Raw genomic sequence first — 22424 nt, 5'->3', positions numbered from 1 at the left:
CTTACCTCAAACGACGCTATAGAGAGCAAACCCTTCGTCTGTCGAGCAGAGTTTTTGTTACACGCACTGAAGACCTTGAGGGCCGCCATGTTTTGAGAGAAGAAAACACAAAACAGAAAGGCGCGGATCTAACACGGTTCTACAAGTTAAAGTATCGCAAAATCTGACCTTTTTCTAAATTGTCTATGTAGTTAAATGATGATTATTTTTCAATATTTCTTTTCTATCACAGACTGAGCTGCATTGATCTTTTGAATCAACAGACTTCTTTCTTGTTCAACCAATCAGAAGTCGCCATTTTGACGCACCTCTTACTTGCTGACAATACGCGCCAACTGGATAATTAGTGTCCGGGCTATTGAAAATATTTAAAGGAGGTGCCTTCTGATATATAAAAAACCTCTCTCTCTCTCTCTCTCTCTCTCTCTATCTCAGTCTCTCTCTCTCTCTCTCTCTCTAGGGCGAAGCCAAATGAAAAGTATAATACATGTACGTGGTTTACATTGAGAAATCGATATTGCACCTGCTGCATCATGCATGGTTAATAATTTGTATCAATGTCGATGTATAAATATTTTTTTATTAAAACAACTCTGATATATATCTCATTATTAATTAACTAATAACATGTCTGTTGAGGAATCTGGTGTTCAGCTGGTGATGGTATTGTCTTCCAGAGGATTTGTGTGTTCCTGTTGACAGGTTCTACTCTTCTGGAGGACCCGTGTGTACCTGTTGAGGACAGGTTCTACTCTTCTGGAGGACCCGTGTGTACCTGTTGAGGATAGGTTCTCCAAAGCACTGAAATGATCCAGGCCCCATGGTCATGAAGCTCTCTTAGACGTTAACAAATCTTGACAAGCAAAAAAAAACCAAACCAAAAAAAACAAAAAAAAACACCGTTATTTTCAATTCAATTTTTTACATGGTCCCATAAAAGTGGGTGGGGGGGGGGGCACTTCAATGTTAATACAACTTTTTGTATGTAAATTTAAGAAAAATATTTGCTGCACAGCCCCCCCCCCCCCCCCCGGCCCCCTGGTGCTACGTGTCTGAGGTTGTTGCTATCTTGAAATTTCAAGTGACAATCTATTGCTAATGAGAATTTTATGAGTGATTGCAATTTTGTCCAAGATATTTAGTGATCCTGGAGTCGGCTCTGCTCACTCAGACTGTTTGTGTATACATGTATATGGAAATATGTTTATATAACATGTACTTCCTGCACAATGTGGTTTTGATAGAATAAATGAATTGAAATCGTTGATTCGCGAGTCAAGGGTTTTGGGCAGAATGGACCCAGAAGACTTGGCTTGTGAAGATGGGGCCGTGTCTTATATCTTCTTTACATTTGCAGGCACGTAGCATCGGGGGGGGGGGGGGGGGCAGGCCTGCCCCCCCCCCCACTTTTTCTCACAGCAACTAAATCTTTAAAATTTACATATAAAAAATTGAATTATCATGGAGTTCCCCCCCCCCACTTTTTTTGGAGGATTTTAAAAAATTGATATGAAAATAAGGAAATTAGGATTGAAATTGAAGTTATATACTATGCCAGCGCCCCCCCCCCCCCCCCTCTCCCACGGATTAGGATTTTGAAGATTTTTGGAAATTAAGTCCTACTTACCTGACTTAAAAATAAATAAGAAAAGAATGGATGCAAAATTTAAACATCGGCAACAATTTTAGAAGTTTTCACGCATTTTCTTCCAGTTTACTCTCCGGTGACATAAGAAGTATTTTATTGTATAGAGGTGGTAGATATAGAAGGTTGAAAAAACTTCGTGACGAGCCCCTGTGAGTAAACTGGAAGAAAATGCGTGAAAACTTCTAAAATTGTTGCCGACGTTTAAATTTTGCAGGTATTCCTAAAAACTATGGTCCTTTCCCGATCTAATGATAACTAGAGTCCAGGGTTTAACGTCCGAGAAGAATTAATACGAGGCGACCGAAATCGGGAGGTAGCGATTTTTTCGAGTTTTGATTCCTCCCTTGTGTATTTTATTGTATAAAGGTGGTAGATATGAAAGGTTGAAAAACTTCGTGACGAGCCCCTGTGCCCCTACCGAAATTATCACCTCATAATATTCAAAGAATGATTTCTTATTACTTATATTTATATAATTTTAAGCCATCGTACGATTAAATATTCAAATATAAATAAGCAAACCCCGCTGGCGCCTCAATTTGGCGTCATTTGTATTATGGCTTATATAGTACAAAATCGATACGTAGTGTTATCACAAGCAAAGACACTGGGAAATGTTACAAAATATATACTTTTTTAACTGTCTTTGTCTGTGATAACATTACGAATCAAATTTGAACCCTAAAACCTCCATAAAACATGAGTGACACAAAATGGGTGTGCCTTATAGCATAGTCGAAAAACGGTATTGGTGCGCCGCGTAGTAATACATAGAATGTGCTACATAAAAAATGCTGCTTTTTAAAATAACGCCGTTTTAAAGAGTATAAATTGGAAATATTATAGATATTAGTAATAAGGAATCATTCTTTGAATATTATGAGGTGATAATTTCGGTCGGAGCGTGGTCAAATTTATCATAAATCCCTTCTGGCTTATTGGATTTGACCACGCCACTTAATTTTAAAAGTAGACAGAACTAAAAGTCTATGGGGGGGGGGGGGGGTAAATGTAAGCAGTGTCCTCTATTATAAAGAGTGATGCATATCTTACACGTTGTCCTTTTTTTTTTGGGGGGGGGGGGGGTTAAATGTAAGCAGTGTCCTCTATTATAAAGAGTGATGCATATCTTACACGTTGTCCTTTTTTTTTTTGGGGGGGGGGGGGTTAGAAAGAGATTCTATGAGGGTACATACATAAAAAATAATATACATTCAAAGTTATTCCATGGTGGGGGGGGGGGGGGGGGCAATTTAACTGGGACTGTATTTTAAATCATCTTTTTAATCCGATAAATATATTTGCTTACTGCATGCATGCATATCAACCATGATACGTGCTGCAATGCTTCTTGTAAACGTTTCATTAAACATAAGATAAAAAAGAAGATATGATGTTTGTTTCTTTAGTGTATAACGATGACACGATGGACTATAGCGACCCGCTGTGTTTACTTTTTTACGAATGAGCGATCTCTTATCGCTGTTATAGCTATTGTCATCATTCAATATATAGAACATTTATATACTTCAGTTGGAGTTTAAATGATTGCAATGCATGACAGGTGGGACATTTTATGTTCATAATGTTTCAATGAAAAAAAAAACTAAAAAATACAAAATTCATTGTATGTGTAGAAAACGACGCCTGACCGGCGATTTGCTTGGATGACCGGTTTGCAGGGTCGTACATATTGTGCTGGTACATTCACCCGTGTAGGAAACTGGATCTTTAAAACACAGTGTGTGTTATTTTTATTTAAACGATAACAACATTTTCACAGCGCTGTAGAACTCTTATTGTCAGTCCTGTAACGATTATTTCATGTTTGTAAGAACATCTACAGTTTGAGAAGGGTTTCCACAAACATGGAAGCACCGCCGATGTATCCGGTTTATCCTGATGTTCCTATGGTAAGTGGTTCTCCGATCTATGTAGACAACTCCATTTTCACTTCCTGCATGACGTGACGTTTCCTTTTTTTCTGACAGAAGCCGCTATCGTCGGACCCTGGTTCCAGGTTCGACACCAACAAGAGTCGTGGCTCGGTGAACATGATGGCGCAGGATAAGATGTTCCAGTGGACCGAGTGTCGGATCTGGATCAACTCCAATATCGTCAACGAAATAATGGAACAGGGTGGAGTTGTTCCCCCCGCCCCCGAATCCAAGCGTAATATCAATGTCGTCAACAGCTTCCTTTCAGACCCAAAGAAAACCAAAACCGGCGACCTGCTGAAACAGAGATACTGCGAGAGTTTGGTTGGCTTGCAGGGGAGCTCGTATTTTGTGTTTGGATTACCACGAGTCAGGAGAATTGTGAGAGATGTGAACGAAGACTTACAACCAGACCAACAAGCAGACGACAGCACGGGGAAACTGTCAGACGTAAGGGACGACCGCGGGGAAAACATCAGAGATACCAAGAATGATATATTCCCAGAAAGTCGGAGTCTTGGGGAAAAACGCAATGATTACAAATTGGGAGAAAGTCGAGCTGACAAGAAACTGGGGGAAAGTCGAAACGACTACAGACTAGGAGAAAGTCGAGCCGATTACAAGCTGGGAGAAAGTCGAGCCGATTATAAGCTGGGAGAGAGTCGAGCCGATTACAAGCTGGGAGAGAGTCGAGCTGATTACAGGCTGGGAGAAAGTCGAGCCGATTATAAGCTGGGAGAAAGTCGGTTTGATCAGCTGGGGGACACAAGAAAAGACAGACTGAGAGAACCCACAAACCGGCCCTGGGAGTCAAGGAACGACAGGGGACGTAGAGCTGTGGACGACAGACAAAATCTGAGAGAAAGCAGCCGACCCCCCGGCATCTCCAGGACAACCAGCGGGCGCCAAGACGACATCAAATCGAATCCACTCGGACAGAGTGGGGCCTACGATCTAAGTAACACTTATAGAGAGGACCTCCGAGAGAGCAGGAGAGCCCGACCAGAACCTCGAGAATCGGCTGATTCCGGTCTGTACGCCAGCAGAGTGGCTTATGACATGAAGAAATCCTGGAAGGCAGACCCGCCACTGTACGCTTCCAAGGTTCTACCCGACCGCCCCTCGGGCGGAGGGGAGCGGTACGATGACATAGAAAGTTGGAGACCCCAGATCCCGTCCCCCCGGGCGAGAGATGACTACCCCCTTCCTAGGCCACCCCCGCCCCCACCCCCGCCACCGATATCGCACGCACCCAGCGGCCGCTACGCCGACGTCATAAGACGATAGGCTGGCCCCTCTCGTGGAGTTTGTGGTTCATGGTTTCGACTGTACAAAGAGGTATCATCTATCGTTAATCCAGGAGATATATTACATTAATTACGCAGACAACATGACTAAGAATTTTGTGAAAAAAACGTGTTTAAATGCTATCAAAAGAAATAACGAGCATTGTTGGGTTTCCATTGAAGGGTAATGGAGCGTGACCGTTATTGAGGTTGTGATCTATGGACTAGTGCTTATGGACCGTTTGTGCAATAGATTCATTACCGATGCAACATACAGCTTTAAATTCCAGACGTGGTTACATAATTGACTCGTATTCTCATTTTATAATAGACTAACCGATGTGCTTTCCATAGGAATATCAGATAGGCTGCATAGCCCCCTATTAACCTAGCCTATTCACACCGCCTGCTATTACATTGTATAATATTGTATAGTATTAGTGCTTCTCATTTTAGCTCACCTGAGCCATTTGCTCAATGTCAAAAAGCCTTCTTAAGTGAAGGGCTTTCAAAGTTATTAAAATAAGAGCCAAGCTACCCCCTCAGATAATTCTAAAAACTTCCACAATAGAGGAAATTTCAATATACATGTACATATGAAAACCTCTTTTATATAGAGTAGTTTTCGAAAGTGTTCAAACTGGTACCGCTGAACCAATAACGCGTGGGGCTCCAGAGGGAATGTAATCTTCAAAATAGAAATTTAATGTTGAAATTCTTCTTAATCTGTTTATTCTATTAAACTTCTGGGCAGCACTGTATTATGATAGTAAGTGCGTGCAAGTATCCCAGTATTGATAAAAATTGAATTTGTTTAAATCACTCACTGTACCACAAGAGCCCAAGAAGAGGTTTCCTACCCCACACTAAGATAGCAATGCAAAGTTTTATGATGTAGGAAAATATAAACGGAGGTACAAAATCAAACTTGAGATCAGTTCCATAAGTGAGCCTTATGGTCCATTCTCTTGGGGATTCGAAACAATGTCAAATATTGGAACAAGTCCCCTGTTAAACAAGGGATTTGTTGTATCAGTCCAATTTCCTGTGGAAAGCTTACATATCAGCTTTAAACAACTTCACTGTACTTGTATATACCACTTATTGTACCACTCCTGTTACTTGTATATACCACTTATTGTACCTCTCCTGTTACTTGTATATACCACTTATTGTACCACTCCTGTTACTTGTATATACCACTTATTGTACCTCTCCTGTTACTTGTATATACCACTCATTGTACCACTCCTGTTACTTGTATATACCACTTATTGTACCACTCGTTATTTGTATAAACCACTTATTGTACCACTCCTGTTATTAGTATGTAACCTAACCATGGTATACATGTAATCAATAAATATGTCATTTTTTAACAGACAAGTATGATACTTCAAGGAAATTCTAAAGAAATTAAATGATAAGACATGTTCGCTTTGCTAATTTCATGGCTCAGAAGTATAAATGACCCAAAAATTCCCAATTTGTTCGGACGTAACTTTTGTCTACATGAATTGCAATTGCTTTCCAGTGATACCAATAGTAAACCAAGTTCAGATGCTTCCAACACTCTTCAAGAATATGACATTGTATTGGTTGTGAATTGTTTGTTGGATTATTGAGAATCTATCCACTGACACTTACAGTTTTATACACTGTAAAATTTATACTGTCAATGACAAATATGTGATGAAGACTGAAGAGAAGATGGATACAAATGTTGACTTTATTGAGATGATGTCTCTATACAAGTATAAAAGATGATGCACTACATCAAGCAGTCAAGGACTTACACAGCCGCCTCCTAAAAGCCATCAAATGAACATTTCTTGATGCTCTGTTCATATGTTAGTCGTAAGGATAAATAAAGCATTGAGCAATAAAACAAAAGAAACTAAAATTCTAACAAATCTGTCAGCAATGCAGTAGTTTATAAAGTTTTCTTTCATTAAAACAAACATTTACTAAAATTGCCAATGAAATAATGCAGTAAAACTTAAAATCGGTTAAGAATAAAAGGAGTTCTTGTAGCTGCCCATCCAAGTCCTGCTGATTCAAGGTGTAATGATTGGACCTGCTAGGTTCCCATGGCAACTGACTTCAGTACACAAAGGTCACAGTCTGTAAACGACCACACTCCTGGCAGCAAGTCCAGTCCATAATGTAAAATGGTTATAAAACTATGACATGTATTTCATGATTTTTATGCCACATACATAATTATTGCAATAATTTCAGTCTGTTAAATCCTGCGTCAAGCACAGAGTCTGCCGGTTTTCCGTCCTTCTGAAGCGAAATATACGAGACCTTTAGAAGGTTTGGACGGATTTCCCCTGCAAACAAGTCACTATAGGCACTGAAATCGGGCTGCTCCCGTCAAAAGGTCCTCGGTTATCGAATGTCGAAATCTAACCTACAACACAAGTACAGAAGCCCCATTTATACACAAGTACAGACATCAATTTACACAAGAAATCCCATCAATAAACAGCACAAGGATGGAAACCCAATCAATAAAGCATGTATGTCTTGATATACTGGTATATCAATTCTTAATTTATTATGTAGCTTGGAATGTAGAGTGTTTTTAATAATACAATACTGTATATAAGAAAGACTCTGATTGGTTTAGTACTGACCTAATACCTCTCGACCCCCATCCACATCCTCAATTTGCCGCATACACTCGATTCTCTCCACAGATAGGTCAGGGTTCATCTCGGTCACCGATTTAATGGCCTCAGCTAGGAGCTGAAATACACAGCCAAATACACAAAACATGTGGGGCAAGAAATCAGTTGCTTCATACTGGATATCTGATCACCCAGTTTTAAACATAAGGAGATGATACTGACAGTATAATGGTTGTCGTCACTGAGGTATGAACATTAAGACTTGATACTTAGACCATCACTGTTTATTTTCTGTATGCTGTATTAAAGGGGCATGGTCACGATTTTGGTCAAATTTTATTTCTCTGAATTTATTATTTACAATGCTTTAGGAATGCATTTCTAATGATCAAATGAAATATGGATGCCAGTCTCGGAGTTTTAAGCAAGGTACAGGGCTCACAATTCTTCGTCATGTAAACAAGGCTCGTGCCCTGTTTTTGTTTACATAGGTTGAATATACCAGTAAAAAAAATTTTCAAGCTGATTTGTCTATCTTTTTATTCATTTTAAGCATAAATAAACAGTTACTAACGATTAACGCATTCATTTGAGGTCTAAAACTGGAATTTTCACTTCAACATTCAAAATGTAAACAAAAGCTTTGTTTACACAGCGAAGAATTGTAAGCTCTGTAACTCGCTTATAACTCAACAAATGACAATCAAATTTTGGTTGCCTATTAAAAATGCCTTAATGAAGCATTGTAAACATCAAAATCGAAAAAATAATTTTTGACTAAAATCGTGACCATGCCCCTTTAATGTGTGAAACCTTTCGGTCAAATTTAAATCCCTTTATCATAACAAGGTGATACTTTGTTGTCAGTATAAGGAGGAGATACTCACGGCATCATGGTCAATGTCGTCCCCGTTCTCTTCCTGTGAAATCACAACCTTCTTCTCAACCCTGGTCTCCGTCTTGCCGTCCCTCTCCGTCTTATACTGAAATCAAAACAAACTCGTGTAAGTACACTACAAAACAAAAATAAGTAAAATACATTTGTAAATAAATAAGTCTTAGAAGAAATATTTAAAAAGTGTCATTTTTCCAATCAATAGTCTTGTTATGAGCTTTGAGCAGCTTGCTAAAGGATGATGTTACCAAAATCTAGCTTAACAGCATGACAAATAAAGAGTTCTGTTAATGAGGTCTCTATCTCCCTCCCTCCCATAAAATAGGACTTAGTTTATTAGACAGTACAGACGGTGTTACTGACACAAAGCTGTAAGTTTATCAGACGTACATCATGCAGTGATGATACATGAGAATGCTTCGCATATAATTGCTCTTGTTGTGCAAAAAACAAAATACAAAAAAGATGATGAAAATGAAAAATCAAGTACATATACATGTTATTGATATATTAGTTTGCATTGCAACAGCTGCCCTTCAGAACTGGGTAAGTTTTGAGATACAGGTATGAGAACAAGTATAACAGACACTTTCCCTTACATGTATATATCATTTGAACCTACAGTTTTTAGCTTATAAATTAGTTTGATGACAGTTTATAAAAAACAAGTAATCTTAAATAAGGACAGGGCTATCTACTGGTGTTCGTTGAATTATCTATCTATTCTGGACTCTCTATCAAGTTGTTGATTAATTATATATGTATATCTGGAGTCTCTATCTAGTGGTTGATGAATTATCTATATCTGGATTTCAATCTAGTGGTTGTTGAATCATCTGTATCTGGAGTCTCTATCTATTGGTTGATGAATTATCTATATCTGGACTTCAACCTAGTGGTTGTTGAATTATAGATCTATATCTTGACTCTCTATCTAGTGGTTGATGAATTGTCCATATATATATAGACTCTCTAACTAGTGATTGACACTGATTGTTGAATTATCTTCATCTGAACTCTCTACCTAGTGGTTGATCAATTTTCTATCAATATCTGGACTCTCTAACTAGTTATTGATGAATATTATCTATATCTGGACCCTTTATCTAAAAATGCAGGTAAATCAACAAAATGAAATCTAAATGTGGATAAAGGCATCATGAGCAAAGCAAACAGTTGATATCATTCCTGAACAAAATTTAGGAACAAATGCAACAACTTGACATTGCTGATAAACCTGCAATAAAGACATGAAGAAGCAAGAACAAGTGAAAACCAAATGATGCAGTCTGTTATAACACAGAGTGGACTACAGAGCTAAAGTTAACACTAAACTGACTGCCATGCAGATTGTCCCATGCTGAAAACACACACACACACAATGGCTGCCCCGACCCTGGGTCACTGTCACTGAGCCAAGGGGTTATCACACTCACGGTAGTCGTCTCGATCGTCTGAGTTCTGGTCGAGTGAGACTGCGAGCTGATGAGGATTCCGTCCTCTATCACCACCGGGAACCCGTCCTTCTCGTAGGTGACCGTCCGCGTCTGGGTTTTGACGATGGGGACGTTGGTGGTGGGAATGGGTTGGTCGTCCGTGTTAGGGTCGTATCTCATCCTCTCAGTGGCCACCGTGGGGGGCTAAACAGGAAAATGATCGGGGTCTGACTACATCACCATCAGGATACAAGTTATATACACACAGCATGGACAATCTCTGTACATGTAACATCAGTCCATCTCAGTGAGATACAGATTCAGTGCCCCCCATGCAGCCACGCCCTCACACTACTCACCATGTCACCCAGACGGTCGTCCTGGCTGTCCCGGTACTTTTTGGGGGCCACCGGGGGAGGTTTCTTCTTCCCCAAGGTTCCCTCACCTTCACCATCGGAGGTTGATCCCACGGACTCAAAGAATGGCATGGTATTGTCTCCTCTCTGTCGGTCTCTGACCTCCTGTTAGAGAAAATAGAAATCAGTACAAGTTTTAATAATTAATATTCCAGTATATTTGTAAAAGCTTTGTCCATCCATAATGACTACATTAAATAACTAACGGTAGTTCAAAACCCTTGATAAGACAACAATTAGATCCTCTGACTGGTCAATAAAGACTTTACGTAAAAGTTAAAGGGTGTCTCATACATAGAACTAGGTGCAGTGAATGTATAAGCTTCGTAAAAACATGAATAATGTTGGAATTTTAGGCATGTATACTATTACCGGGGTACAACTGTACCTAGTTCTTACAAAGTTAAGAACTATACAAGATATTCTTAGCTGTTGATCAGCACAAACTACTCTGAAGATAAAAAAAACAATGAAAACTGTTCAAAGTTTTTAAGTAAAACATTTGAAGTGATTTATCTGCATTTCCCTGGGCACACTAACCGTGGATGGAGGGGTGACCGCGATGAACTGCATCTTTCTGTCTATGGACTTGTCACTGTAGTCTGGGTGGCTTCCATCCAGTCCAAACCCACCCTGCTGCAATAAATCAAACACATCAGGATCACCAGTATCACAAAAGGCCAGGCAAGTCTGAGAATAAAAGCACAATTATCGACAGAAACTAAAAGCATCCAAATCCTGCATGCTGAGACAGAGAAGCATTGACAACAAAGTAATATGAGGCGGGAAGAACTCAAAGTTCACTTCAGATAGTGATAATAAAGTTACTTTTGCTTAAAAGGCATATTCTTATTGAAGACTACATTCTGAAGTCTAATCTGTAAAAATGGTTAAAATATTATGAGTCATATATCATCTTGTTATCTCTTGTTTACATGATTATTTGCAGTGTATCACAAATTATAATTTCCATTATGACTTTGTACTGAAAATAGAACAGAAAGAAGCAAATGTGGCACAAGCAAATAGGATAAAGTATTCAACATTTCACAAAGCTCAAAAAGGCAATCATAATACAGGTGTTACATATAATAATCATTATTAAGAAAATTCATAAAATATGTTAAAAAATACATCAACAATGGACATTCAAAGCAGAACATCAATAAAATATATCGTACACAAAAATCAGGTAATGTACATAATCTGTAGACAATGAAACTGTATGGTACACACAGAGAAGAGGGGAAGAAATGAAAAAGACATGCAGTCTATGACAGCCAAACCTCGTCTGCATCGTCATCTAGAATTGCATGATGGGATATGTCCTCGTCTGATGATGAGGATGAGGGTGATGATAAAGGTGGTGCGGTATCTTCGGGCTGAAGTAGATGAGGACGTGTTACATGGCGGGCGAGTCAGTAAATAGCATCGACAAATCTCAAACAGTTCTAATGAACTAACACATAACACGCAACTCCAGCGGACAACATGCTTCAACAAATACCAACCTGGCCCACTGTCTAAGTATTGGCGATGCATTGCTATTATTGTAAGTAAGAACAAATTGTACATCAAAAGTTTCCCTGATTTTTCATTCCCCAAAATTCGACTTGCTAACACATTATGCTGTGTATATGTTGTCATTCGGTGAATAATGCTTGTGTGAACTGACAACTTCATATACAGATTAACATCTGGAACTATAAATGATAAAACACTACCAGGAGAGAGCCCATCTCCTACTCTGGGGTCTGATAGAGCCCTATGTAACATAACCATGCTGTGTAAGCGCCCATGCATGACATGCCATCTGACCTTGGCTTTACGGTCCTTCAGTTCATTCATCCCAGGCAATGCCCAGCCCATCCCCACGCCTCCTCTCTGAAAGGGAAGCCCGGTCAAAAATCATACAATAAATACTGTGTCCACACTGAAAGTGTTCTTCTGTGTCCGACAATAAATTACAGAATATATAATCGACCAAAATTTACTGTGTTACAAATTACTGGAATTTAAGTAATCTTTTAAATTTCTAGCTACAGCTAGTAGTTCACACATGCTAGGTTGATGATAGTATGGGAGATGTTGATGGTACAATAGAACAGATGGTTGAAAGATGGACCATGCATTTGCAACTCATTCTTTCACATTCAACAGATCACATGAAGTTGAAGAGAGGTACAACTGTTTCTAATCAACAGGTGAAATAAAGTTATAAAGAGGTACTAATGCTTCTTTTCAACAGGTGTAATAAAGATGAAGAGTATATATTTCTATCCAGCATATGAAATGAAGATGAAGAGTGGTGTATTAATAGTTCAGTAAAAGGTCTGAAATGAAGTACAAGCTGGTCAGTATATCTTTTCACAGTACAGAAAATTGTAAAATTCATTCATCATCATAAGACAGATTGTAAGTTTGTACGGAAATAAGAAGGATCAAATGTTGGAAAACTGACAGGATAAACAGGACACATCCTTAGATGAAGACTAAAGAAATACCTCTAATATGGCAGTCATCAAATCTGGACATCATTGATATTTCTAAAATATTGGAAACCTTATTGAACATCATATCATATTAATTGTATTAAGATTGTCTAGCTCTAGAGAATGAGCTGTCCAGATAAGACAAGTCACACAGCGTAAAAACAATCTGTTAACAATATGAGAGAGCCTACTAACACGGAGATACACAGAGTTAATGTGTGATCTGTTAACAATATGAGAGAGCCTACTAACACGGAGATACACAGAGAGTTAATGTGTGATCTGTTATAAATATGCTAGAGCCTACTAACTCGGAGAGACACTGAGAGTTAATGAGTCATGCCGTGAGTGACACATGCACGGCATTCAATGAGGGCACCTGTTTTGGTGGGGTCTTCACTTCGTGCTCCTCAGCGGGCTTCTCCTACAACATTGTACAAGGTTACTAACAGATCAAATCATAGGCGATTGTATAAATTGACAACAATCTGAGGCGGTCAGTATACAGTACCACTTCCTCCGCCTCCTTCCTATCCGTGGGCCAAGGCTCCGTTGGAAGTTCTATCTTTGCTGCTTCATCCTCTGACTCGAATGATTTATGATGTCGCACGAAACTAAAACAGCCTGTGGACGACTTTTTCTTGGACACTGGTTGCTTCTTCTTTGACTTGGCCGATTTTGTCTTCTTGCTGTCTTTCACTTTCTCCTTGCTGTCTTTCTCATCTATCTGTGGTTCTTTGGCCTCCTCCTTTAGTTTCTCGTCCTCCTCCTTGGCTTTATCATCACACACTTCTTGCTGGCCCAGCAGGCTGGTGTCAGTGTCACTCTTGGGGAGGACCTTTATCTTAACCTTCACCTCATGCTCCTCTGGTTTGCTCTCTGTCCTGGTTTCCTCCTCCTTGTCCTCATTTTCTGCTCCCACTTTCTCTGTGGGAGGAGCAGACTTACCACCATTTTCCATCTCTGGAACCTCCTCTTCTTGTTTTTTCTTCACTTCTTTTTTCTTTTTTGCCTCCAATTTTTCTTTTTTCTTTCTCTCTTTTTCTTCCTTTTCTTTCTTCTTATCAAGTTGTTCCAGTTTTTTCCTCCTCTTTTCCTCTTCTTTCTGTTTTTTCTCTTCCTCTTTGTGTCTCTTTTCTTCCTCTTTATGTTTCTTTTTATCCTCCTTACTATCACCTACCCCTTGTTTCTCCTCAGCTTCTGATGAACCTTTGCTAATTTCCTCCTTTCCTGATTCCTCATTCAAGAGGACAACAGGCACCTCTAGAGGTGAATCCTGTTTTTTACGAACCTCCTCTTGTGCCACTGGTTTCTCTTCTAAAGGTTTTTGAGCATTGTCTGGCTTATCATGAACACTGGTCACTCCTTCAGATTTAGAAGTTTCGGACATTGGAGGATTTGATGATCGCTTATCAATTTCGTTCACTTTCAACTTAATTTCAACTTTCTTTTCTTCCCCTGAGTGTTCTTTTGTCACTTCGGTGTCCTCTTTTTGAGAGTCTGACTGTTGACCAGACTTCTCTGTAAGAATCTTCTTGCTCTCAACCCCAGCTTTCCCCTCAACATGCTCACAGTTTTTGTTGTCCACTTTCAGGACCACTGCTGCCCTCGCTTGTGTTGGTGAGGATGGGTTACTACAAACTTCCTCTACAATGTTAGAGCCTCGATGCTCCAGAACAATTTCGCCCTCATCACTACTGGAGGAAGAGGAGGAAGAAGAGGAGCTCTTCTTCCCTGACTTGTTAGATTTATCCTTGACCTCACTAACTAATTTAGAGTTTGAATTCATGACAGGATCAACTGATTCAACGAACACTTCGTCCTCAATAGTCTCTTCAATAACAACAGTTTGTTTCTTTTTGGATTTGTCTCCCTTTTTGTTTGTCTGAAGAAATAAGAGAGAAACTTGATTTAATCCAAACTTGTGGGCAAGATTCCCAAGGTAGCCATGCAAAAAGTCAACAAAGCCCTTGTAATCTTCTTCATGCCATGATCTTTGTAGCTCTAGGTCTCTAGTCGTTGCAGTCATGCAGGATCTTGGACATCATTGGAAATCTCATTCATGCAGACATCAAAAGTTGTTAGATATTTCTGATGTCCTCTGACTTTAGAACATTAGTTTTCATGCACTGGAAGATTCACTCCATGCAAGACAGTCTGGCTAGCATCTGGTTCCATAGTTATTTGATCATTCCTGTTTTTACTTTAAAAAGTTTTTTACAATAAAAAAAAGAACATTCCTTGGAAGACATACATGTTAATCTATGAATGAAAAAATCACAACAATAATACAAACACTAGGGCTGAGCATAGAAAACGGACATGGTAAAAAATGCTGTACATACAGTGTACTCAGAAATATAGTTAACATCAGTTCTTTCTTTCACAATAAAAAAAGAGAAACATTCACAAGCAGTGGAACCATTTGCAATCATGCAATGAGAAAAATAAGCAGCCATGGCAGTGTACCATTCCTGGGCCACACGGCATCACAAAACAAAGCCATGGGGGTGCTGGGCAGGGTATAGGAACAATTACAAGCAGGGTGCCTGTACCTTATACATGTTGTAGTAATTAAAAATATACCAATATTGAGTATACATGGATTAACAGCAATATAGGGTGTAGTATACGGACCGCTACTCTGTGCTGTAAATCTACACTATTAAGCTTTACTGGACTAAGAAACCAAGCACATCGCTTAGAAAGGTGTGTGACAACCTGCTGATCTCCTCTGGATGGAGAGTCCTTGTTGTTTACTTCTGTCTCTGTCGGCTTGGCTTTGTCCCCTTTCCCTTTAGATGGGGTTTTCTTAAGCATGCCAAACAGCCCACCCCCCTTTTTGGCCTCTTTCTTATCTTTATGCTTATCGTGGGCCTTGTCATGCTTCACATGCTCAAGGTTCTCTCCCATTTTAGGGGCGAAGTCACCGTCTCCTGGTTTCTTATTGCCCTCCTGGTTGCCAGACTTTCCAAGTACAACAGCGTCCTGTTTACATTGTTAAAAGTTAACATAAAATGAAGGATTGACATACTTAGAGACATTGCCTTTTCTTCCTGATATCCTGACAAGTATAGTCCTTAAAATAACATTAAAATCAAATAAAACGGGTGAATTTTTCACACAGTGACTGACACACACAGCTGTGACAGAAGCGAGAGTTCTTACCGAGTCCAGACCCATTGTACCCGAAGTCCCGTTGATGGCTGTCTCTGTCGCGTCCTCACCTCCCTGCAAAATAATTCATTTGTAGCAAATACACTCAAAGGCAATAAGAAAACAAAGTTTGCAATATAAAAAAAGTCTTGAGATATGTATTGTTAATTTGGGCACAAATAGAGGACTAGAAACTAGCTTTTTGAGTTTGTTTAAGAACAGCTGCTGGACAAATTTTAGTTTGTTGAAAATAAGACAATGACAGTTTCCATACCAGGCGGTCCGCTCTGTCTTCTGTGTTGTCTTTGTTCTTCTTTTTCTCCTTCTCCAGCCTTTTCTTCTCCTTCTCTGCTTCCTTCTGTCTGCGTTTCTCCTCCTCTTTTTCCCTCTTCTCTCTTTCCTTGTCCTCCTTGGATTTCTTGGCTCCATGAAGTGCCCCGCCCTCCTCTAACAAGGCAGCATCTCCACCCTCCCCTGGAGCTCCCTCTGTCTTATCCTACAAATGTTAAACAAATGTGCTTTTTAATTCTTGCTATTTGTTCTATGCATATCAACTGTAAGTTTGTCTTGAAAACATTTCCCTTATTACTATCATACATACAAATATACAAGAATTGATAAAAAAAAATTGACACAGATGCTGATTGATATAATGGAATACTGTGGAATCATTAAAATTCATAAGGACCAATTTTTGTGGATTGCTTAAATTTTACAGGTTCATGGAGACGTAATTTTGTGTATTATTTTATACGTACAAAAGAAATATGACTTTATAACACTTATTTATTGATCCGTGGATGATTTCAATTCGTGGATGAGAAGTTCCAACAATTTCCACGAAAATTGAGTCACCACGAAATCTAATGATTCCGCATTATATATAAGTTCTGTATTTACATGATTTCCGAGCATTTTATCTCGTCTGTCCTCCGTCATGTCCCCTCTGTCAGGCTCTGTTTCACCCGGTCGTCTGTTGTGTTTGTCTCCTCTATCCATGGAGCTGTAGGGGGGTGGTCCACTCGACATTGTGTCTGTGTGTCCCGCCAACTTATCTGTGCGGTCATAACTGTCTGCCCCTGCATCTGCGACTATCAACATAAAGTCGTTCATTTGAGCATATAGGAGGATTCAATTCTTTGTAAAGTCAGATGCTTCTGACAGTGAGCTTACGGCTTGCTTACCTGGCCTGATAATGTGACCCTCGGCATCCCTGGGCATACGGAAGCTGTTCCCCAGGCCTCGCCTCTCTACTTTCACTTTTGGGCGGTCCATTAAATCCTCCTGTTCTCGAATCTGCTTCTGTGTTCTTCCTGAATACCGGAAGCGCGAGTTAAACCTAGGAATGAGAGTACCGGTACTGTTCTTCTCTGGTTCCTTTAATCTGTAAAAAAGGACATCCATTCATGATTAAAAAGAGGGGCATGCCTGGTAACCAAACATTATTCCATCAAATAGGCAATGAAAAATAATATATCCTGATACTAATATCAAAAGGAAGGACTTCTCAGAAATGCTATAGATCAGATATAACAAACAAACAAACCTGAAGAAGGTGTGATGTTCTACACAGGTTTTCCATAATCTTTTGGCTAATTTATGTGAATCTAATTTAAAACATATTGTAGTCTCCTGATCTCCCTGAAAGATAAAACATAATAAAAAAATTTAGCACTTTTTTATTTTACTATCGGTAGTATTTCATATTTGAACTTTATATTTGATTAGAAAAATTTCATGCCTGTAAATATGAATTAACTCACCTCTGTTTGTCTAAGTTTGATGTAGAAGTTGTTTCTTTTATAAGTGAGTTTGATGATCTTGGGCCAGACAAATCGGTTGATCCTAAGTTTTTCTCTGTAGAGCTGAAGGCCACTTGCACACACGCCCAGCATAATGACCCTGTTCTCAGAGTCCTACAACAATCACATCAAATATACTGACAATACACTGTAGTGTAATATACTGACAATACACTGTAGTGTCACATCAAATTTACTGACAATACACTGTAGTGTAATATACTGACAATACACTGTAGTGTCACATCAAATATACTGACAATACACAGTAGTGTCACATCAAATATACTGACAATACACTGTAGTGTCACATCAAATATACTGACAATACACTGTAGTGTCACATCAAATATACTGACAATACACTGTAGTGTCACATCAAATATACTGACAATACACTGTAGTGTAATATACTGACAATACACTGTAGTGTTACATCAAATATACTGACAATACACTGTAGTGTCACATCAAATATACTGACAATATACTGTAGTGTCACATCAAATATACTGACAATACACTGTGGTGTAATATACTGACAATACACTGTAGTGTTACATCAAATATACTGACAATACACTGTAGTGTCACATCAAATATACTGACAATATACTGTAGTGTCACATCAAATATACTGACAATACACTGTGGTGTAATATACTGACAATACACTGTAGTGTTACATCAAATATACTGACAATACACTGTAGTGTTACATCAAATATACTGACAATATACTGTAGTGTCTGAAGAAGACTTATACAGACAATATACTGTAGTGTCTGAAGAAGACTTATTCACACAAATCTTGGGTATTCTAATAAGATTTTTTATCAAAAGTTTATGTTATCCTTTTAGTGTTCAATGACTACCTTAATGACAGTGATTCATGTATTTACTGTTTTATTGTTGCTATGACTCTAAGCCTGTCCCTATGACACTAAGCTTGTTGCTATGACACTAAGCCTGTCCCTATGACACTAAGCTTGCCCCTATGACACTAAGCTTGTCCCTATGACACTAAGCCTGTCCCTATGACACTAAGCTTGTTGCTATGACACTAAGCCTGTCCCTATGACACTAAGCTTGCCCCTATGACACTAAGCTTGTCCCTATGACACTAAGCTTGTCCCTATGACACTAAGCTTGTTGCTATGACACTAAGCCTGTCCCTATGACACTAAGCTTGCCCCTATGACACTAAGCTTGTCCCTATGACACTAAGCTTGTCCCTATGACTCTAAGCCTGTCCCTATGACACTAAGCTTGTTGCTATGACACTAAGCCTGTCCCTATGACACTAAGCTTGCCCCTATGACACTAAGCTTGTCCCTATGACACTAAGCTTGTCCTTATGACACTAAGCTTGTCCCTATGACACTAAGCTTGTCCCTATGACACTAAGCTTGTCCCTATGAATCTTAGCTTGTCCTTATGACACTTAGCTTTTTGCTATGACACTGATCTTGTCTCTATGACATTGACCTACTCTCTATGACACTGACCTTTGCTTTGTGCAGGTCCACTCCATACATGGCAAGCTTCTTTGCATTCTCTAGGAAGTTTAACTCTGCTTCCTCTGGGGTCTGTCCTCTGTAACAAAATCAACATTCCTATTACCACAATCCCCAGATCTGGTCAATTTTAATTTTTTTTTAGAATAAACCTTACAATAGTCTGAACCTCCACTGCTAGAACCACTTACTTGTGTGTTTTGTGTAGTTCGTGAATTTTCTGTGACAGTTCTGGGGTCTGTTGTGGAGCAAAATCAAAAGCTTTCAGATAATCGTCCCCGGGGCCGTCTTCCTGTGGGTCGTAGTCGCCTATCTCTGCCTGCACTGTGTAGGAACCCAGGATGGCGTGGGTCATGAATGAACAGGGCAGCCTACAATCAGAGTAACGCTGTGTAACTTTGTTCACAGTTAGCAATGCCGAAGAGTAGCACTAATGCAACAAAGCATGGGAAGTCTTTACTTACTTTCCATTGTAGATGTCTGCTCTGATCTGTAAACACAACTGGTATCTGAAAAACACAAGAATCTAATGAACATTCTGTCATCTGACTTGTTTCTGTACTGTAGAGCGTTCCATCAAAGCAACCAACGCTTTCTTTTATACATTTACTGTATTATTTCAATTTATTTCATTTTGATAAAATTCAAAATTGCGAAAATTCTTCATTCACTACCATTGCTACCAATTTCAATCAGTGTATAGTTAAGCAGTTATACATAAGCCATGCTGTCTACTATGTATTTAATCAGTGTATGGTTAAGCAGTTATACACAAGCCACGCTGTCTACTATGTATTTATTCAGTGTATGGTTAAGCAGTTATACATAAGCCATGCTGTCTACTTTGTATTTAATCAGTGTATGGTTAAGCAGTTATACACAAGTCGTGCTGTCGTCTTTGTATTTAATCAGTGTATGGTTAAGCAGTTATACACAAGCCATGCTGTCTACTTTGTATTTAATCAGTGTATGGTTTAGTAAAATTATGTGTCATGCTACTTTGTATCTGATAAGTTGATCAGTGAAGTGTTAGGCACAGCACTACATATTTCATTCTGTCTACTTTGCAAGGCCTACCTTGTGACATCCTCACTCAGGTGAGACGGCTCAGGGGGATAAAACTTGACAGCGAACTCAAAAACCCAGGTCCCACCTACACACAAATCAAAATCAATTAGACATGTCAAATCTAAAATACAAGTCCCAACCAAGAAAATATGCAACATTAATTGATTAAGGCATTATCTTTCACACTACTGAAAACAAGAAAAACAAACAAGTAGATTTTGTACAAGCTACTTGCACAAATAAAAAAATAAAATTACTTCCTACATGTCAGTGGTACTTACTTTTCACTTGTTTAGCTATTTTCTTATCATGGTTCACCCAGTACTGTTACAAAAGAAAAATAATGATTTGTCAATTTTCTATTCCTCAATAAGGCACAGTGCAAAATCTGTTATGGTATGAATTTGTGTAAAATACTATAGCTCAATATGTATATATAAAAACTAATCATTTATATATCTATTACATTAGTCTTGATAATAGCTTTTAAAATAGAAAGTAGGACTTTTGATTAACCTGTACAGTGCTTTAAATGAACCCTTTTCATGAGTAAAATGGTGTATATAACACATACCTTTACATCTTGTGCTCCTGTATAGGTTAAACCAAAATATTCTTTTTCATTTATGCACAGCTTTTTGCAAACTTCATCAAACAATTCTCTTCCCTCAGCATTTCTCTGCAGGTAAAAAAACATTCAACTGTAAGTATGTAGTAAATACATCACGGATATTGGAGTTGTCTTTCTTGCCCAAATCTCTTATATAGGGAAGTACCCACTTTTCGTCGTCTTGATGGATTATTTTATATTGTATTATTGATACCGGTAATCATATGAACTATACGGAATATTTCAAACAAGTACTGACAAATAGTCATTCACAGCTGAATTTATTCAGATGCAATAAGAATCCGGCAATGATTGTATTTCTATTGTTGTTTGTGAATATCCCTCCGAGTGATGGATGGCTTAATGTTTTATTTCTTTATATCCTGTCAGAATTTACAGGGCTGATTATGTGAAATAGGCAAAACATAACTTGTGATCGAGAGACCTTGAAAAACAACAAAATATGTTCAGAAGTTTGACCAGGTTTTTGTTTGACAGGAATGAAAATTTTATATTATGAGAAATTGTCCAAATTTTATTCTACAACAACAGCAATTAGAATCAGAATGCTTCATTGATATTCTCTTTATAAAGAGTAATATATTAACGGGCCAAACACTGAGCAAATTTGAAGAGACAAACAACTGAAGCAACTTCAAAAGCTTGGATCAGGATAAAGAATGTATTATTGAGGAGAGAAAATAACATGAGCCAATATCTAATGTTGTGTACTATTTCTCTAAAGATTCGCTTACATTAATGTCAGTTTCAAAATCATTCCCATCAAGCAGCAGAACACGACACAGCACCATCTTGTTCGACTTTTGCTGCGTCGGTTTTAGAACCGATGTCTCCTGGCCCCCTTGATGCAGCGAATTCTTTCTGTCGTTATCCTGGAACAAAACAGAATATTGAATTTGTTATCCCAAAAATTAACATTTACATTGCATGATTCATCTTCAATGGCATTCATCAAAGTGAAGGAGGTAGGCTAGCAAGATCTATCACAATCAATACTCTGTAGTAAACAGACGATTGTTTAGCACAGCGTAATTCATTAATACACTAGAGGTACAACTTGATTATTACTGATTAATGTAAATAAATCCAAGTAAGTCTGTCTATGGGTCCACTTCTTGAAGCAAAACTCAAAAGGTCAGTGGAAGTGAGAACACACTGACAAGTTAATGACTACTCTAAGCGCTGGTAGGTGGTCTGAAAGGAGTGATAATTTGGACGACCCAAATCACTCCGCAATCATCACCCCGGGGGGCATCGCGACACCGCGCCGCTGTACCGGGGGCAGCGGCTCTGATGGGTACTGTTATAACCCTCTATGGTCAGTAATACGTATTTTATTCATACAAACAATTTTTCGACATAAAAAAGAACATCCGTGACTCTATATAAAACCATTATTACGTTTCATTAGGCCTACAGAGATAAGAATATTTATGACTTAAGGTATCGGGTGTATACATTGTGTATGCATACCCCGCCATGCCTCAGCAAATTCAAAATAACA

General features: G+C 38.7%; 4 protein-coding genes across 12 annotated transcripts in view; 2 read left to right on the top strand and 2 right to left on the bottom strand.

The window, feature by feature from the left end:
* The window catches only part of LOC128166412 (succinyl-CoA:3-ketoacid coenzyme A transferase 1, mitochondrial-like), a 68390-nt gene extending 68171 nt beyond the window's left edge, over window positions 1-219 (bottom strand). The window contains exon 1 of the mRNA XM_052831564.1: window positions 6-219. Within this exon, the coding sequence (XP_052687524.1) occupies window positions 6-89 (84 nt within the window). The 5' untranslated portion in view covers window positions 90-219. The remainder of the gene's footprint in view (window positions 1-5) is intronic.
* Window positions 220-3198: 2979 nt separating this feature from the next.
* On the top strand, window positions 3199-6306 carry LOC128166821 (cylicin-1-like). Its single transcript, XM_052832221.1, has 2 exons — window positions 3199-3561; window positions 3640-6306. Exons 1-2 carry the CDS (start codon window positions 3517-3519, stop codon window positions 4870-4872), a joined length of 1278 nt encoding a protein of 425 aa, XP_052688181.1. The 5' UTR covers window positions 3199-3516; the 3' UTR covers window positions 4873-6306.
* Window positions 6307-6582: 276 nt separating this feature from the next.
* The window catches only part of LOC128166817 (band 4.1-like protein 3), a 39195-nt gene continuing 23353 nt past the window's right edge, over window positions 6583-22424 (bottom strand). For 4 of the 9 annotated variants that reach the window (XM_052832205.1, XM_052832211.1, XM_052832214.1 and 1 more), the window contains 24 exons: window positions 21655-21792; window positions 20864-20968; window positions 20571-20613; window positions 20299-20374; window positions 19686-19730; window positions 19413-19592; window positions 19213-19300; window positions 17666-17818; window positions 17449-17543; window positions 17087-17286; window positions 16803-16993; window positions 16177-16398; window positions 15915-15977; window positions 15468-15734; window positions 13258-14631; window positions 13126-13170; window positions 12073-12138; window positions 11541-11636; window positions 10795-10890; window positions 10198-10359; window positions 9839-10042; window positions 8395-8490; window positions 7514-7625; window positions 6583-7287 (listed from right to left, as the gene is read on the bottom strand). In XM_052832205.1, coding sequence (XP_052688165.1) covers window positions 7283-7287; window positions 7514-7625; window positions 8395-8490; window positions 9839-10042; window positions 10198-10359; window positions 10795-10890; window positions 11541-11636; window positions 12073-12138; window positions 13126-13170; window positions 13258-14631; window positions 15468-15734; window positions 15915-15977; window positions 16177-16398; window positions 16803-16993; window positions 17087-17286; window positions 17449-17543; window positions 17666-17818; window positions 19213-19300; window positions 19413-19592; window positions 19686-19730; window positions 20299-20374; window positions 20571-20613; window positions 20864-20968; window positions 21655-21792 — 4122 coding nt within the window. In that variant the 3' untranslated portion in view covers window positions 6583-7282. The remainder of the gene's footprint in view (window positions 7288-7513; window positions 7626-8394; window positions 8491-9838; window positions 10043-10197; window positions 10360-10794; window positions 10891-11540; window positions 11637-12072; window positions 12139-13125; window positions 13171-13257; window positions 14632-15467; window positions 15735-15914; window positions 15978-16176; window positions 16399-16802; window positions 16994-17086; window positions 17287-17448; window positions 17544-17665; window positions 17819-19212; window positions 19301-19412; window positions 19593-19685; window positions 19731-20298; window positions 20375-20570; window positions 20614-20863; window positions 20969-21654; window positions 21793-22424) is intronic. The other 5 variants (XM_052832207.1, XM_052832212.1, XM_052832208.1 and 2 more) reach the window with 5 other exon arrangements.
* Window positions 22003-22424, top strand: part of LOC128166820 (uncharacterized) — a 35553-nt gene continuing 35131 nt past the window's right edge. Inside the window, exon 1 of the mRNA XM_052832217.1 lies at window positions 22003-22238. Within this exon, the coding sequence (XP_052688177.1) occupies window positions 22236-22238 (3 nt within the window). The 5' untranslated portion in view covers window positions 22003-22235. The remainder of the gene's footprint in view (window positions 22239-22424) is intronic.

This window comes from Crassostrea angulata, chromosome 10, assembly GCF_025612915.1.
Source record: "Crassostrea angulata isolate pt1a10 chromosome 10, ASM2561291v2, whole genome shotgun sequence".
Taxonomy (NCBI): Eukaryota; Metazoa; Mollusca; class Bivalvia; order Ostreida; family Ostreidae; genus Magallana; species Magallana angulata.
This window is presented reverse-complemented; position numbering and strand designations above follow the sequence as displayed.